The 16,422-nt window shown below is 44.4% G+C and overlaps 1 protein-coding gene across 1 annotated transcript; it reads left to right on the top strand.

The window, feature by feature from the left end:
- Positions 1 to 13,130: 13,130 nt before the first annotated feature.
- LOC123046585 (protein LIFEGUARD 2) lies at positions 13,131 to 15,992 on the top strand. Its single transcript, XM_044469982.1, has 4 exons — positions 13,131 to 13,479; positions 14,156 to 14,269; positions 15,137 to 15,294; positions 15,399 to 15,992. Exons 1-4 carry the CDS (start codon positions 13,215 to 13,217, stop codon positions 15,603 to 15,605), a joined length of 744 nt encoding a protein of 247 aa, XP_044325917.1. The 5' UTR covers positions 13,131 to 13,214; the 3' UTR covers positions 15,606 to 15,992.
- The last annotated feature ends 430 nt before the right edge of the window (positions 15,993 to 16,422 follow it).

The raw sequence follows: 16,422 nt of genomic DNA, 5'->3' as shown, positions 1-16,422 counted from the left end.
TACAACATACCCAAAAATGGATGCTCAGATATCCGGAACGATTTACGTAAAACATGGTTCATTGCACAATTAAACACTGCAATTAGTATAATTAAACATCACTGTCACTATAACGAGCTTAAAACTAGACACATTGGGTCTAAAATGAGCTTTACTCTTTGTCGGAGATCTTGATCACCCTCACTTGCCTCGTGCTTGTTGGCATCGCATCGTTGGTGAAACGGGCTGAATCAATGGCATCACATCGGCCCTGTTTGGATACTAACCTTGAACTAATTCTAGCCGAAGAGGTGTTTGGATGACAGAGTTAGATTGACAATAAATGCACTAGGAGAACTAGCTCCAATTAGCACCTTTTAGATGGAATAGTTTTTTTGGGTGGGTTAGATGCAACTAGCTCAAACTAGCCGTCATGTTTGAATACTTTAGGCCTATTTAAGCCCAAACTAACTCAAACTAACTCTAACCCATGGATCCAAACAGGGCCATTGTCGAGGTGTCGGCTTCGCCTGCAGTTTCGTCACGTAGGCCCCTTCCCTCGTCTGCACCCTCTGTGGAGAGCTACTTCCAAGCCCCCCCCCCCCTTCGGAGGAGGTGGATTTCGCATCGCTCCGTCGCCCTCCCCCCTACTTATGGAGCCTGGTGCTATACACTACTAGGAAAAGCCTATACACAAAATCTTACCAGCAGCACGCTTTAAAAAAAGGCGCTGTTGCTACTTAGCAGTAGCGCGCGCCGACAAGACGCGCTGCTGAAATAAATGTAGCAGTAGCGCTGCCCAAATAAGCCGCGCTACTGCTATAATTGCCACGACCCCGCCGTCAAGCTAGTTATAGTAGCAGCGCATTAATACAAAAAGCACTACTGATAGAGATCATAGCAGTAGCGCCTTCTCTCAATGCCCGCTACTGCTAAGTTTACTACAAAAATTTAGTCCCACCTCGCTCCACGAACAGGGTTTTTACCACCTTAAATATGTTACTTCTCAAACTATCACAACCACTTGGTCTTCACTTAAGTCTATGTGTAGAATTTGTGGCCGCAATATGAGTCTTCTCCGGTTTCTAAACATGTGGGGACTCATATTGACAATTCAGATTATACACAAAAAGATCATTGATGATCAATGTATTTTTGATGTATATTTTTACATGTTTACACATAGCAGTAGCGCGTTTTGGCTGAAAGACGCTACTACTAGGTCGTTTAGCAGTAGCGCGTTTCTGTATAGCGCGCTACTGCTAAGCCATTCTATCTTCCCCAAACTGCCGCCCTTCACTCTCCTCTCTCCACTCACACTCACACTCACTCGATCTTCCCCCTTAATAGCCCCGCGCCCGCCCTCGCCCCCGTCGTCGCCGGCCGCCGTCGCCTACCCCTCCTCCCTCTACGCCGCCGTCACCTCCTCCTCCCTGGACTTGGTAATCCTTCGCTAGCCGCCCTCCTCCCTACCCCCACCTCCTAAATCCGTCCTCCCTCCACTCCTCTGTTCGCCGCTGGCCGACCCCTCCTCGCTCCGCCTTCCTCCTCCCTCCTCCAGTCGCCCCTCCTTCTCCCTCCTCCCTCCTCCATCCACAACCCCTCTTCCCTGCTACATTTTGATTTAGTAGGCTAGTTCGTATGCAACATTTTGATTTAGTTGATTTAGAACATTTTGATTTAGTTGATTTAGTAGGCTAGTTGATATGCAACATTTAGAGAGAGAGATATGATAGTTGATAGTTTTTAGTTGATATGATTAACTGATTAGTAAAAATTTAGACATAGTTGATAGTTTTTAGTTGATATAGGCCTTTGGTCATATATAACACTTTGATATAGGATAGTTTCTAGGGTTTTTGTGTTCCTCACAGTAGTTGTTTTTTTATGCTATATTGAAGTTGGTGTACCACTGTTTTTGTTATATGGCAGTTCTTGTTATATGTAATGTCTGTTGGTAACCTCATATCATCTTATATGTTAATTTTAGTTACTAAGCCTGAATATTCTGTTTTTCGATTAAGATCGATGCATTGAGAACTTTATGTTATTGTTTTCCTTTCCTGTGAAGTGGACCGTTCATCTTTGCTCATATTGCTTTAGGAAAATGGGGCGACCACCGCCGCCGCCATGTCGACTGTGCAAGTCAAGGTGCGCCAGCAGCCTTGCAACTGGCAAGCTGTTCGGCATCTACTTCCAGCCGAGTTTTCGTCATGTGGCGGTAAGAAATTATATGAAATGTAACAACTATTTTGTTTTTAGTGTTAGCATTAATGCATTGTGTCATTTTGATTTTTTTTACATAGATCGTCCCATGCAATGTGAGGTTGAAATTCAACAAGCTGACAGGAGACACTGTGACCTTTGAGGCTCCTAGGGGGGCCTACACTATGGAGGTCGAGAAACGATGCAATATGTCGCAGATTGGAGGAGATGGATGGGCCCGTTTCCTCGCTCGCATGCGTGTTACTAGTGGTGAGTTGATCAGCTTCTCCTTCAGAGCAGAAAGACCCAAACTGGCTGTCATTTATATCAACAAGGAGGAAGATGATGAAGATGATGAGGACCCACTCGCTGAAGATGATGAGGACCCACTTCATGAAGCCATCGTAGCTCAAAGAATGAGGCTGAGCGAGGAGGAGGTGTGCAACCTATGGGACATAATTCCGCCACATGATGACTTTGTCGGGGTGCCATTCATGACCCACCTGACAAGTACCATGGTCGATCGACATGATATGGTATGTTATACTAACTGTAGTAATTTGATGATATATATATGCTTTATTGATATGCTTTAGTGTAGAGTCCGATCACATGCTTATTAGTGTAGAATCCAAGGAACTATTAATAGTGCAGATAATCCATATATACTTATTAGTAGAATTTATGCTTAGTAGAAATGTATAGTACTGTGTCTTATGATAGTGTAGAAATCTATACTTAGTAGAAATATATTTGCAAGAGTGTGTGCGGGGCTACTTATTAATTGATATGTTTTTCTTATTCAAAAATTGCCAAAGAGCCTATTTGTGAGTTGTGGTATTGAGCCTGATGAAGAAGGCTTAGCTGGAATATGCCTTACCGCAAGGGGCTCCGTCACCACCCGTACTTACGGCGTGGACATGGACGGTCGCACACACTTAAACTCGGTTGGGTGGAAGAGATTCCTCGTTGGCAAGAATCTTCGTGTTGGACATGCCATCCTAATTACTATCAGGAAAACCCACCGCCCAGGCTTGAGGATGATGATCGTCGTTGATAACATCTAGAACTACATATGTCTGTGTGGTTGTATGACTACCTAGTACTGCTTCTCATATATGCTATATTTATGTGAGGATGCATGTTGACTATATATGAAATTGTTATCTAGTACTACCTAGTACCTATAATGCTTTATGATACTGTATGACTATATGGTATTGTGGTTAATGATATTGTTATCTGGTATATGTGAAATTGCAGTTTATTGAAACGGGGTAGGAAGTAGGGGAAAATGATGAAAGATACAACAGTAGCGCGAGGATAGAAAAGCGCTACAACTACTTAATAGTAGCACGTTCCAGAAAAGCGTTGCTAATATAGTCAATAGTAGTAGCGCAGGTAAAGACCGCGCTATTACTAACTGTTAGCTGTAGCACCATAGTAGTAGCGCGGCTACCCGCGCTAGTACTAGGGTTTTCCCTAGCAGTGACAGGACAGGATGGTGTTGCTGCTCATGTGGAGGAGGAGGCGACACGCGTTTTGCTACGGACATGTCGGATCGAGCCACAGATGCCTATGCTAAAATGAAGCAGTTCTGCTCCTCGATAATTAAAACTCTACCCCCGGATTCTTAAGGAGATCTAGGCCACCTCCACCCGAGTACCTAAAGCGGAGCCTTTCACCCCACGTTGTTGCACCATGTCAGGCAAGGCAAAGGCTGGCAGGAAATCTTCCAAAGCTTCGACAGCCGAAACGGTGCTCATGGGAGCACTGGGATCTTATAGGAGAACCTAGAGGTGGATGAGAATGTTGCCGCAGAGCTAAAGGGCTTGTTCAATTCGTCGCTTTGTGACAAACATACCAGGGCAATTGCAATGATCTTCGGCAAGGCAGAAAAGATGCATGGGAGGAAGAATAAAGAACAGGGCAGATGAGGCATGGGCAAGAACATTCACCGACCAAGTGGGCCAGAAGAACTCTTTTGCTGATTCTTTCAACAACCTCTTGGGGAATATGAAGATTAGGGAGCACTCCATTGATCTGAGTGCTATTGGCGTGAATTCGGTGGATCTGCCGGACATGGATGCTGTGTTCATGGAAGAGGAAGTGTGGGGTGATACGCGAGCTACCACCTGACCGTGCACCGGGCATTGACGACTTCATTGGCCTATTTTACCAGAAGGCTTGGAGCATCATAAAACCTGACATCACGACGACTCTCTTAAAACTTTATGTGGGAGATGGTTGTGGCTCGTGGATTTCGTGCTCTCAATAAGGCTCTGATTACCGTGACCCCGAAAAAGCCGGATGCTGAGCGAGTTGGTGACTACCGACCAATCAGCTTGGGGCATAGTTTCTCTAAATCATTTTCCAAGGCATTGTCCAACAGAGCCAGAAGGAGGATGGCCAAGTTAGTCCAAGTCAATCAATCAGCGTTCATCAAAACTAGAAAGCTCCATGATAATTTTCTTCTATTGTTACAAGTGGAAAGGAGTTACATGCCAAGAAGATCAAAGGCGTGATTCTCAAACTGGATTTGATGCGAGCATTTGACTCTTTCTCCTGAGACTTTGTCTTCGAAGTTCTCCAACAAAAAGGATTCGGTCAAGCGTGGCCGAGGTGGATCTCAATATTGCTTTCCACGACAAGCTCTAGGGTGTTGGTGAATGACATTCTAGGAAGAAATATCTCTCATGCTCAAGGATTAAGGCAAGGGGATCCAATCTCCTCTTTGCTATTTTTCATCACAATGGACACACTTACAAACTTGATTCTACAAGTTGTGGACGAGGAGGTGATGGAGAACTTACCAGGGATTGTGCCCATACAACGCATGCCCATCTTTGTTGATGATGTGGTTTTCTTCCTCGGGCCCTCTTGTCGTGATCTAAATGGACTGTGCTACAAATATGATGTCAGCTTTTTAAACATGGCAAATCGAACGTTTTGTATGGCAAATTATGTGTCACAAGCCTCACAATTCCCTTTAGCAAGCATGGCAAATCCTGACATGTTCAGTTTTTTTCCAGAACTTGCCATGCTTGCTGAAGGAATTTGCCATGCTCGTGACACGTAAATTCTCATAAAAACGTTTGATTTGCCATGTCATATTTTTAGCATTTCCGATCTAAATTTAGTCATCATTCAAATTAAGAACCCCACCCAAGATTACATGAGCATAAGGAAACAAGGCGAACCAAACAGAAGAACGACGGTCCAGGAAAGAGTGTAACCAGCGAGCACGTGAAGCATGCACATCGGTCGCCCAGGCAGAAGGGGTAAAAGGCCAGGGGCGGAACAGGCTAGCTGGGCAGCCGCAGTGGTCCAACACCGGGCAACACAAAACATGATATGTCCAGCTACAAGGGTCTCAAGGTCCAGGCAATGCACAAAAACAATACCTAGATGCCAAAACATGCCTTTCGGTCAAGGTGAGGCAGCTGCGAGAAGTCACGTCATAGTCCGACAACAAGACTAACAGAACAGAAGCAAAAGAAGTCCAACATTCACATTGCATTTCTATCAATGATTGTCGACACAAATAGAAATGCAACAGGAACATAATCATTTGCAAACAGTTGAGGAATAATCCTCCAAATAGTTCTCTTGGCTTCCGGGCTACAGTTGGTCTCTGCGCCAATCGGCGCAATGGGTCATCTAGTTAGGAAAAAGTGATGATAGCATTGGCACAACTTAGAGCGGTAACAAAACAAAAAGATGTTGCAAACAAGATCAAGTTTGATGTTGTAATGGCCAAGATCCAAGAGGAAGAGCAGAAGATTATACATTTGTCTTAAAGAAGCCAGGAGGAGGCTGAAGCAAGGAATAAATCAAATTAAGAGAAAAAGGAAAGCTTTACAGATAGAGAAACTAAGACTTTCTGAAGAAAGAAAGCAAATGAAGAGAAAAAGAAGCAGGCAAAAGTGGCAAGAGGCAAGTTTTGGCAGCTAGAAAAAAGAAGAAGAATAGGAGCAGAAGATGTTTAGGGTTGCAAAAATAAAAAGAAAAGCCGGAGAGAAGAAGAAGCAAAGAGAAGAGAACAAAGGAGCAAAAGAAGTTGTAGAGGAATATGCCTTTTTATTCATATTCCAACATGATGAGCTAGAAAGGCAAATGGAGGAGTAGAACAGACAATGGGCATGGGAGGAAGAGATACAAGATGGGCAACTAAACATGCAGTAAGCTATATGGGAATGAAGAACAAATAAAATGAGGCCTACTAGATTGATCTTTCTTGCAATGGGAGAAGTGTTTAGCTTTGGGTTCAATCTTGCGGTGTCCTTTCCCAGTGACAGTAGGGGCAACAAGGCACATATTGTATTGTAGCCATCGAGGATAAAAAGATGGGGTTTTCATCATATTGCTTGTGTTAATTCCTCTACATCATGTCATCTTACTTAATGCGTTACTCTGTTCTTTATGAACTTAATACTCTAGATGCAGGCAGGAGTCGGTCGATGTGTGGAGTAATTAGTAGTAGATGCAGAATCATTTCGGTCTACTTGACACGGAAGTGATGCCTATGTTCATGATCATTGCCTTAGATATCATCATAACTATGCGCTTTTCTATCAATTGCTCGACGGTAATTTGTTCACCCACCGTAATATTTGCTATCTTGAGAGAAGCCACTAGTGAAACCTATGGCCCCCGGGTCTCTTTTCCATTATATTGATTCTCTTTTACATCTTACTAGTTTCCGATCTACTATTTTGCAATCTTTTACTTTCCGATCTATAAACCAAAAATACCAAAAATATTTACTTTACCGTTTATCTATCTCTATCAAATCTCACTTTTGCAAGTGACCGTGAAGGGATTGACAATCCCTTTATCATGTTGGGTGCAAGTTGTTGATTGTTTGTGCAGGTACTCGGTGGCTTGTGTGTTATCTCCTACTGGATTGATACCTTGGTTCTCAAAACTGAGGGAAATACTTACGCTACTTTGCTGCATCACCCTTTGTTCTTCAAGGGAAAACCAACGCAAGCTCAAGAGGTAGCACACATTCACTTTAAATAGGGCAACATCTAAGTCCGTTGAGATGACACCGCATGAGTTGTGGTTTGGCAAGAAACCTAAGTTGTCATTTCTTAAAGTTTGGAGATGCGACGCTTATGTCAATAAGAGGCTTCAGCATGATAAGCTCAAACCCAAAGCGGAGAAGTGCATCTTTATAGGATAACCTAAAGAGACCAATGGGTATACCTTCTACCACATATCCAAAGGCAAAATCTTTGTTGCCAAGAATGGGTCTTTTCCAGAGAAGGAGTTTCTCTCGAAAGAAGTGAGTGCGAGGAAAGTAGAACTTGATGAGGTAATTGTACCTTCTCTCGAATTGGAAGGTAGCACATCATAGAAAGCAGTTCTCGTGATGCCTACACCAACTGAAGAGGAAGCTAATGATGATGATCATGAAACTTCAGATCAAGTAACTACTGAACTTCATAGGTCGACCAGGGTACGCTCCTTACTAGAGTGGTATGGTAATCTAGTCCTGGATGATGGGTCTAGAGGAAGGCATTGGGAAGTAATAAGTAGATGATGGGTTGCTAGAGTGACAGAAGCTTAAACCCTAGTTTATAAGTTGCTTCGTAAGGGGCTGATTTGGATCCATATGTTTCATGCTATGGTTAGGTTTACCTTAATACTTATTTTGTAGTTGCGGATGCTTGCAATAGGGGTTAATCATAAGTGGGATGCTTGTCCAACAAAGGGCAGAACCCAAGCACCGGTCCACCCACATATCAAATTATCAAAGTAACGAACGCGAATCGTATGAGCGTGATGAAAACTAGCTTGACGATAATTCCCATGTGTCCTCGGGAGCGCTTTTATCATTATAAGGACTTGTCCATGCTTTTCCTTTGCTACAAAAAGGATTAGGCCACCTTGCTGCACCTTCTTTACTTTCATTGCTTGTTACCCGTTACAAATTATCCTATCACAAAAATATCTGTTACCTACAATTTCAGTGCTTGTAGAGAATACCTTACTGAAAACCGCTTGTCATTTCCTTCTGCTCCTCGTTGAGTTCGACACTCTTACTTATCGAAAGGACTATGATAGATCCCCTACACTTGTGGGTCATCAAACATCGAATCTACAAACTATGAAGAAGCTAAGATGAGCCCGGATTTCGACAAATGGCTTCAGGCCATGAAATCCGAGATAGGATTCATGTATGCGAACAAAGTATGGATTTTGGTGGACTTGCCCGATGATCGGCAATCCATTGAGAATAAATGGATCTTTAAGAAGAAGACAGATGTTGACGGTAATATCACCGTCTATAAAGCTCGACTTGTCGCAAAGGGTTTCCGACAAGTTCAAGGGGTTGACTACAATGAGACTTTCTCACCCGTAGCAATGCTTAAGTCTGTTAGAATTGTGTTAGCTATTGCGCATTATGTGTTTATGAGATCTGGAAAATGGAAGTCAAAACGACATTCCTTAACGGGTTCCTTAAGGAAGTGTTGTATATGATGCAACCAGAAGATTTTGTCGATCCTAAGGATGCTAACAAAGTATGCAAGCTCCAGCGATCCATCTATGGACGGGTGCAAGCATCTCGGAGTTAGAATATACACTTTGGTGAGGTGGTCAAAACTTTTGGGTTTATACAAAGTTTATGAAAAAGCTTGTATTTACAAGAAAGTGAGTGGGAGCTCCATAGCATTTCTGATAGTTTATGTGGATGGCATATTGTTGATTGGAAATGATGTAGAATTTCTGGAAAGCATAAAGGGTTGTTTGAAAGGAGTTTTTCAAAGGAAGACTTGGGTAAAGTTGCTTACATATTGGGCATGAAGATCTATAGAGATAGATCAAGACACCTGATAAGACTTTCATAGAGCACATACTTTGACAAGATTTTGAAGGAGTTCAAAATGAACGAGTCAAAGAAGGAGTCCTTTCCTGTATTGTAAGGTGTGAAGTTAAGTAAGACTCAAAGCTCGACCACGATAGAAGAAAGAGAAAGGATGAAGGTCATCCCATATGCCTCAGCCATAGGCTCTATAATGTATGCCATGTTGTGTACCATACTTGATGTGTGCCTTGTCATGAGTCTGGCAAGGGGGTACAAGAGTGATCCAGCAGTGGATCACTGGATAGCGGTCAAAATTATCCTTAGGTACCTCTAAAGAGGACTAAGGAAATATTTCTCGGTTATGGAGGTGATAAAGAGTTTGCCGTAAATGGTTACGTTGATGCAAGCTTTGGCATCGATCCGGATGACTCTGAGTCGCAAACCGGACACGTATAGCAGAGCAATCATTTGGAATAGCTCCAACTGAAGTGTGGTAGCAGCATCTATAGTATGACATAGAGATTTGCAAAGTACACACGGATCTGAATGTTGCAGACCCGTTGACTAAAACATCTCTCACAAGCAAAACATGATCAAACCCCATAACTCATTGGGTGTTAATCACATGGAGATGTGAACTAGATTATTGACTCTAGTGCAAGTGGGAGACTATTGGAAATATGCCCTAGAGGCAATAATAAAATAGTTATTGTCATATTCCCCGTTCATGATAAATGTTTACTATTCATGCTAGATCCGTATTGACTAGAAACTTAAATACATAAGCTACATCGTGTCCCTAGTATGCCTCTACTAGACTAGCTCGTTGATCAAAGATGGTTAAGTTTTCCTAGCCATAGACATGAGTTGTCATTTGATAATGGGATCACATCATTAGGAGAATGATGTGATGGACAAGACCCAACCGTAAGCTTAGCATCAAATCATTTATTTATTTGGTACAACTTTCATCATGTCAAGTATCTGTTCCTTAGACCATGAGATCGTGCAACTCCCAGATACCAGAGAAATACCTTGTGTGCTATCAAATGTCACTTCGTAACTGGGTGATCATAAAGATGCTCTACATATATCTCCGAAGGTGTCTGTTGGGTTGGCATGGATCGAGATTGGGATTTGTCACTCCGTGTGATAGAGAGATATCTCTGGGCCCTCTCGGTAATACAACATCATAAAGAGCTTGCAAGTAATGTGGCTAATGAGTTAGTCACGAGATCTTGTATTACAGAACGAGTAAAGAGACTTGCCAGTAACGAGATTGAACTAGGTATGGAGATACCGACGATCAACTCTCGGACAAGTAACACATCACCGGACAAAGGCAATTGCATACGGGATTGACTGGATCCTTGACATCGTGGTCTAACCGATAAGTATATTCGTTGAATATGTAGGAATCAATATGGCATCCAGGTCCCGCTATTGGTTATTGACCGGAGAGGAGTCTTGGTCATGTGTGCATGTTCTCAAAGCCGTAATGTTCGGTAGCGCTAGGGTAGTATTGAGATATTAATAGTGGAAATTCTGAAGGTTGTTCGGAGTCTCGGATGGGATCCAGACAACACGAGGAGCTCTAGAATAGTCCGGAGGTAAAGATTCATATATGTAAAGTTGTTATCGGGGTTCTGGAAAAAGCTCGAGTTTTTTCGGTATTGTACCAGGAAGGTTCTAGAAGGTTCCAGAGTGGGGCCCACCTACATGGGGGGATCCACATGAATGTGGGTAGTGGGGAAAGTCCCCACAAACCTGGTCTATGCACACCGAGATCCTCCCTTAAAAGGAATAGTATCATATCCCGAAGGGATAAGATCGGGATCCCTAAAAACGGGGGATAGCGATCGGTGGGGAAGGAAAGGAGGGATTTCTTTCTCCCCCTTCGGCCAACGATCCTATGGACTTGGAGGGCAAGCCAACAGCCCCCTCCACGCCTATATAAAGGCGAGGAGGCATTGGGGGCAGCAACCCTTGGCCCTTGCTCGTTACCTCTCTCAACTCCTCCCACGTTTCATCGGTACGCGCTTGGCGAAGCCCTGCCGAAATTCCGCTGCCACCATCACCACCATGCCGTCGTGTTGGTCCTGATCTCATCTACCTCCTCTCCCTCGCTTGCTGGATCAAGAAGGAGAGGACGTCGCCGAGCTGTACGTGTGCTAAACTCAAAGGTGCCGTCCGTTCGGCACTAGATCGGATTGGATCGTGATTGGATCTGTAAGAGTACGACTACATCAACCATGTTACGACACTAACGCTTTCGGTCTACAAGGGAATGTAGACACACTCCCCTTCGTTGCTTTACATCTCCAGAGATAGATCTTGGGTGTTTCATAGGAATTTTTTTATTTTCATGCAACGTTCCCTATCAGTTTAGCCCAAAAACTACAAAGTAAAGGAAGTGTCATACAACAGTTGGCCAAGACCTAGAGGTTGATTAGTTTCCCCGCATGTCTCGCCCACTAGTCCAACATGATGGACATGACCGGGCGCGCCCAAGCATCCCCATATCTGCCCCACATATGGGATGTATATGGGGTGTATCGGACAACCCGGACATTTGGGCTGTGTGTGAGTGGCTGGTTGGGTTGTGCTTGGATGGTGTCCTGGTTGTCCGCACGGATGTTTTGGTGAGGGGCGCTGGGGGGGGGGGGGCGCTGAGGCGCCCAGTTGTAAATTCTCTTAAAAAGAACTTCCAATGATGTAACTTTGATGTACAAACTTAATGGTCCCTTATCTATATTTCCCGGTCCGTTATCTATATTTAAACCATCACGGGCATTTACCTCCAATAAATACCTATAAACTTAATGTCCTATAAATAACAAATTAACATTAGAAAGTGTGAAAGTTTTAGAGCATCTACAATCGCACCCACCTATATGCCCGACGCATTCGTCGACCGGAGCTGGTCACCCCTTTTATTTCCGGATCCTGCAACAGCACCCCTCATATGCAAACCCATGTGAATCCATGCAATGCAACCTAAAATTCATCATGCGTTCATCATCATACGTAAATAAAACAAGGTCCATTTGAATTAAAACTATCTTACTTCCACTCTTCGTTGGAGACGTATATGACCCCCATGCCAGACGGACCGCGCGGCCTCGTGGTCATTTGCGGCGGGGCGCAACTCCAGCTTCATTTACTCGTCGTCCTTGTTGAGTTCCGTGAAAAGCCGTTCCTGCCTCATGTTAGCGAGGTGGGTACGATGGAGGTTCGTCACCACCTCCCGCTATGATTGGGTCGAGTTGAGGATGGCTGCTTGCTTCACCTCGAACTGTGCTGCCGCCTCCGCGTCTTGGGCATGTCGAAACTTCGCCTTCGCCTGCCCATGCCAAAGCCGCTGGGCTCGACCTCCATGCCCAATGCCTCCCCCACCACCTCTTACATGTCCTAGATGCCCACCTCATACTCCGCCTTTAAACTCACTAGAGTTTTCCCTCAAGAAAAAAAAAGCTCTGTAGCTTCTCTATAAAAAAGAAACCCTGAAAAATTTCAAAAAGAAAAATCTCATAGACATCGAGTGTACTCACGTGTGTCAAGAGCGCAACGACCACACGTGTCAATCGGACCCCAACATTTCACTCCGCCGACATAAAGTCGTTGAACCAACCCGTGGTTGGATGGCTAGAGGGACTGTGGTATCCCCAGCCCACGAGGGTTCAAGTCCTGGTGCTCGCATTTATTCCTGGATTTATTTTAGAATTTCCGGCAATGCGCATTCAGTGGGAGCAGACGTTCCCGTCGATGACGAAGTGCCTACGATGACTTCGTAAATTTCAAGAGAATATGCCGGCTCAGTCCTTCGGATGTACTCATAGGGGTAGGGTGTGCGTGTGTGTGTTCATAAGGGTGAGTGTATGCGCGTGTATATGAGCGCTTGCGTCTGTACTCTGTTAAAAAAAGACACAAAGTCGTTGTAGGTGTAGCATTATTGCTCCACGGCCACGCAAAAAGGAACCAACGCAGGGAACCGCGTAAACCCCACTTTTCCAAGAAGGAGCCGCGAAACATTCCCAGCGGCCACCGTCCTGCATCTGTCTGACTAGTGGGCCCAGCTGGTCGGTGCCATCTGATCTGACTATATACCGCCTCCGTTCGCTTTGCTCCTCCCCAGTCACCAGTCCCCACTCCCCACTCGCCTTCCGCCACACCCAAGAAAACCCTACATCCGGAGGCATCGTCATCGCCGGGCGAGATGAAAGGCGGCGACATTGAGGCGGGCGGCGACGTCGAGGCGGGCACCGCGGCACCGAAGGGGGCGCCGTACCCCGGGACGACAGAGAGCCCGGAGTTGCGCTGGGCGCTCATCCGGAAGGTTTACGTCGTCCTCTGCCTGCAGCTTCTCCTCACCGCCGTCGTCGCGGTCGTCTTCGTCAAGGTCCGCAGCATCCCGCATTTCTTCGCCTCCTCCTACGTCGGCCTCGGGCTGTACATCTTCATCCTCATCTTCCCCTTCATCGGTGAGGCCTCGAACCATTTCTCTCCTCCATCGTCTTTGTTACGAATTTGTGATCCAATTGCAGTTTGCAGTGAGGGTTTTCTTTTTTTGGTAAAAGAAACAGAGCATGTATGTACAGGGGCTATACAAAATTAAATTACAACTTACAACTGCAGTTTAAGTGCCACAAAACAAATACTATGATGCACAATTATCGGAAGTCTCGCACCCGATTTGGGAGATCTGAATTAGATTTTCGTTTTGCTCTCTGAACTGCTAGCCAACGAGCTATCTTTCTTGAATTTACACCTGCAAGCATAAAGACTTGGAGTGATTCCCCTGAAAATAAAAGGTCGTTCTGTGTATTCCAAATGGCCCAAGAGGCAAGCAGTGCGTAATTCGGACGAATTTATAGGTGATACTGCTAGTTGTATGCGTGCGATTTCGTTATGTCTTTCCCGCAAAAGAAAAGATTTAATTGTGTCTGGTTTTGAGGGCCTTGGTGAGAGGACAGGACTAGCTTTCCCTTTGCATTCTTTGTGCAGAGGTATGGATTACAACTCCTGATTTTTGCAGGAACGTCCTATGCACTCTTAATTTTGCTTTACTACTGTAGAATGGGATGTGTTTGCTTTGTGAGTTGCAGCTGGGAGTATAATCTGTTACTGATAAAACGCCTGTTAATTTTTTGTATGCAGTGATGTGCCCATTGCACTTCTACCGCCAGAAGCACCCGGTCAACCTGCTGCTGCTTGGCGTCTTCACAGTGGCCATCAGCTTCTCTGTGGGCTTGACATGTGCCTTCACTAGTGGTAATTGTCTTCGCACCACGTATTCTTTCTGCTCCCGCTGCCAGCTCCTAGCTTGTTCTTGCGTCACTCTGCTGCTTATGTAAATTAGCATCCTTTAATGCCCCTCTCATTGTGTTAATTCATTACATATACATGGCTAGTAAAATGATTTCGTCCTATTAGCTAGCTTGTTAGTCACCATGTGCGGCAATTGATAGTTTCTTACAGATGTTGTGAAGCATTTTGTTTGCCTGTAGACTGGGTTCAGAAATACATGTGCTGCCAATTTGCCATGGCCATGTAAATGGTACACACGGCCAGGCAGCCCATGTGACTGTAGTTGGTGCATTTTCCTAGTCTGTGTTGAGGGCCAAATTGTAGCTGTTGGTCAACATTTATGGTTGATATGTTTGTCTGAGTAAGAACCATTTGTAGTATTGCCAGCTAGCAGGATTACTTGTTTAGCTGTTACTTTTTGAACAGAAATTGGCAAACAGTAACCTTCGCTTTTCATAGAACATTAGTTGGATCTTGCATATTTGTGTACTGTTTCTTCCAGCCACTCTTTGTTGTAAGATACAGTGTTGTGATATTATCAATTCGATCCGAAGGGCCGATTTGTCCAATATTATGCGAGCCTACCTGCCCAAGTGGACATGGTTTTGGCAAGGACGTGGATTTTCAGATTTTAGCATGACAGGACAGGAGGTTGCTGATAGTTTGCTTCTTCAATGCATCACTGCCATCTCCTTCAGATTTTAGCATGCATGTGCTTTATTGTTTAGTCAAATTTACATGATAGTTTCTTTGGTAAAGAGATGTATGCGATGATAAGAAAGCAACCAGTTCATTTAGTAGTCCTGCTAAAATAGTCCGCTATGTGTGCAGGCAAGGTCATTTTGGAGGCTGGGATTCTTACAATCGTGGTTGTCTTGAGCCTCACTGCTTACACCTTCTGGGCTGCAAGGAGGGGCAAGGACTTTAGCTTCCTTGGTCCTTTCCTATTTGCTTGTCTGATGATTTTGCTCGTCTTTGGGTTCATTCAGGTCAGATGCCGTCCGTTCCCTTCTCTAGTTAGGTGTGTCGCCCATTTATCTATCAGTCTTCTCTATTCTACAATGCAAAAACTGATCATGACTTCTGTTTGCAGATCTTCTTCCCGCTGGGCAAGCTCTCTCACATGATCTATGGCGCGCTGGCGGCACTCATCTTCATTGGCTACATTGTCTATGACACGGGCAACATCATCAAGCGTTACAAGTATGACGAGTATGTCTGGGCCGCCGTCACGCTCTACCTTGACATCATCAATCTGTTCCTGGGCCTGATGACCCTGTTTAGGGCGGGTGACAGCTAGGCAGGTCGCCCTGCCCCTACTCTCGCGTGCTTGAAATCCCGTCGATGAATTTGGTATCCTGATGAGTCCTTGACATGAAGAATTGTATAGTCTGATCTGTCTCGCTGGCACGGTGAAAATGTTGCTTACTTTAGTTGAGTTTATCCCTAGTAGAGAGGAAACATAAGAAAACAGTGTGTCGTTTCCGTTCTATGGATGGTGGATGTGATGTTGTATTTAGGGGGTCTTTGACATGCTGGGTTGGTGGTGTTGCGTTTCTGATATCATTTGTCCTTGTGGCATCTGGACGAGGGCAATATTGCTTCCTAGCACATATGAATTGGTCTCTTGGCCTGCCTAGTTGGTGGCGTTTGTCCTGTACTATGAAGTAAATAGCCCAGATTCTAAGCTACTCCCTCCGTACAAGTCTTTTTGAAGATTTCAATACCGATTACATATGGATGTATACAAAACATATTTTAGAGTGTAGATTCATTCATTTTGCTCATTCATTTTGCTCCGTATGTAGTCCGTATTAGAATCTCTAAAAAGACTTATATTTAGGAAAGGAGGGAGGAAAACTAAAGGGATGCATGTTTTCATGTATACCACTTAGAGCAACTCTAGCAGAGTGGTCATGTGTGGTCGCCTGTCATATGACATAGAGATTGCGAAGGCGAAACGTGTGGTCACTGTCATATGACATAGAGATTGTGAAGGTGAAACGCAGATTCAGATTAGCTAAGAAGACAATCTTCATATTCTTTGCACACGTGTGCCCTACCTGTCATTGACTATATTTGTTCTTTTCAAAAAGTCAAAATCAAAACATATTTGA

This window comes from Triticum aestivum, chromosome 2B, assembly GCF_018294505.1.
Source record: "Triticum aestivum cultivar Chinese Spring chromosome 2B, IWGSC CS RefSeq v2.1, whole genome shotgun sequence".
Classification (NCBI taxonomy): Eukaryota; Viridiplantae; Streptophyta; class Magnoliopsida; order Poales; family Poaceae; genus Triticum; species Triticum aestivum.
Note: the sequence above shows the minus strand (reverse complement) of the source record. Positions and strands in the feature narration are given on the sequence as shown.

Coding starts and splice junctions, on each gene's coding strand:
- LOC123046585 (XM_044469982.1), top strand. CDS start 13,215: ATGAAAGGCGGCGACATTGAGGCGGGCGGCGACGTCGAGGCGGGCACC. Junction 13,480..14,155: donor CCTCATCTTCCCCTTCATCG/GTGAGGCCTCGA, acceptor TTTTGTATGCAG/TGATGTGCCCATTGCACTTC. Junction 14,270..15,136: donor GACATGTGCCTTCACTAGTG/GTAATTGTCTTC, acceptor CTATGTGTGCAG/GCAAGGTCATTTTGGAGGCT.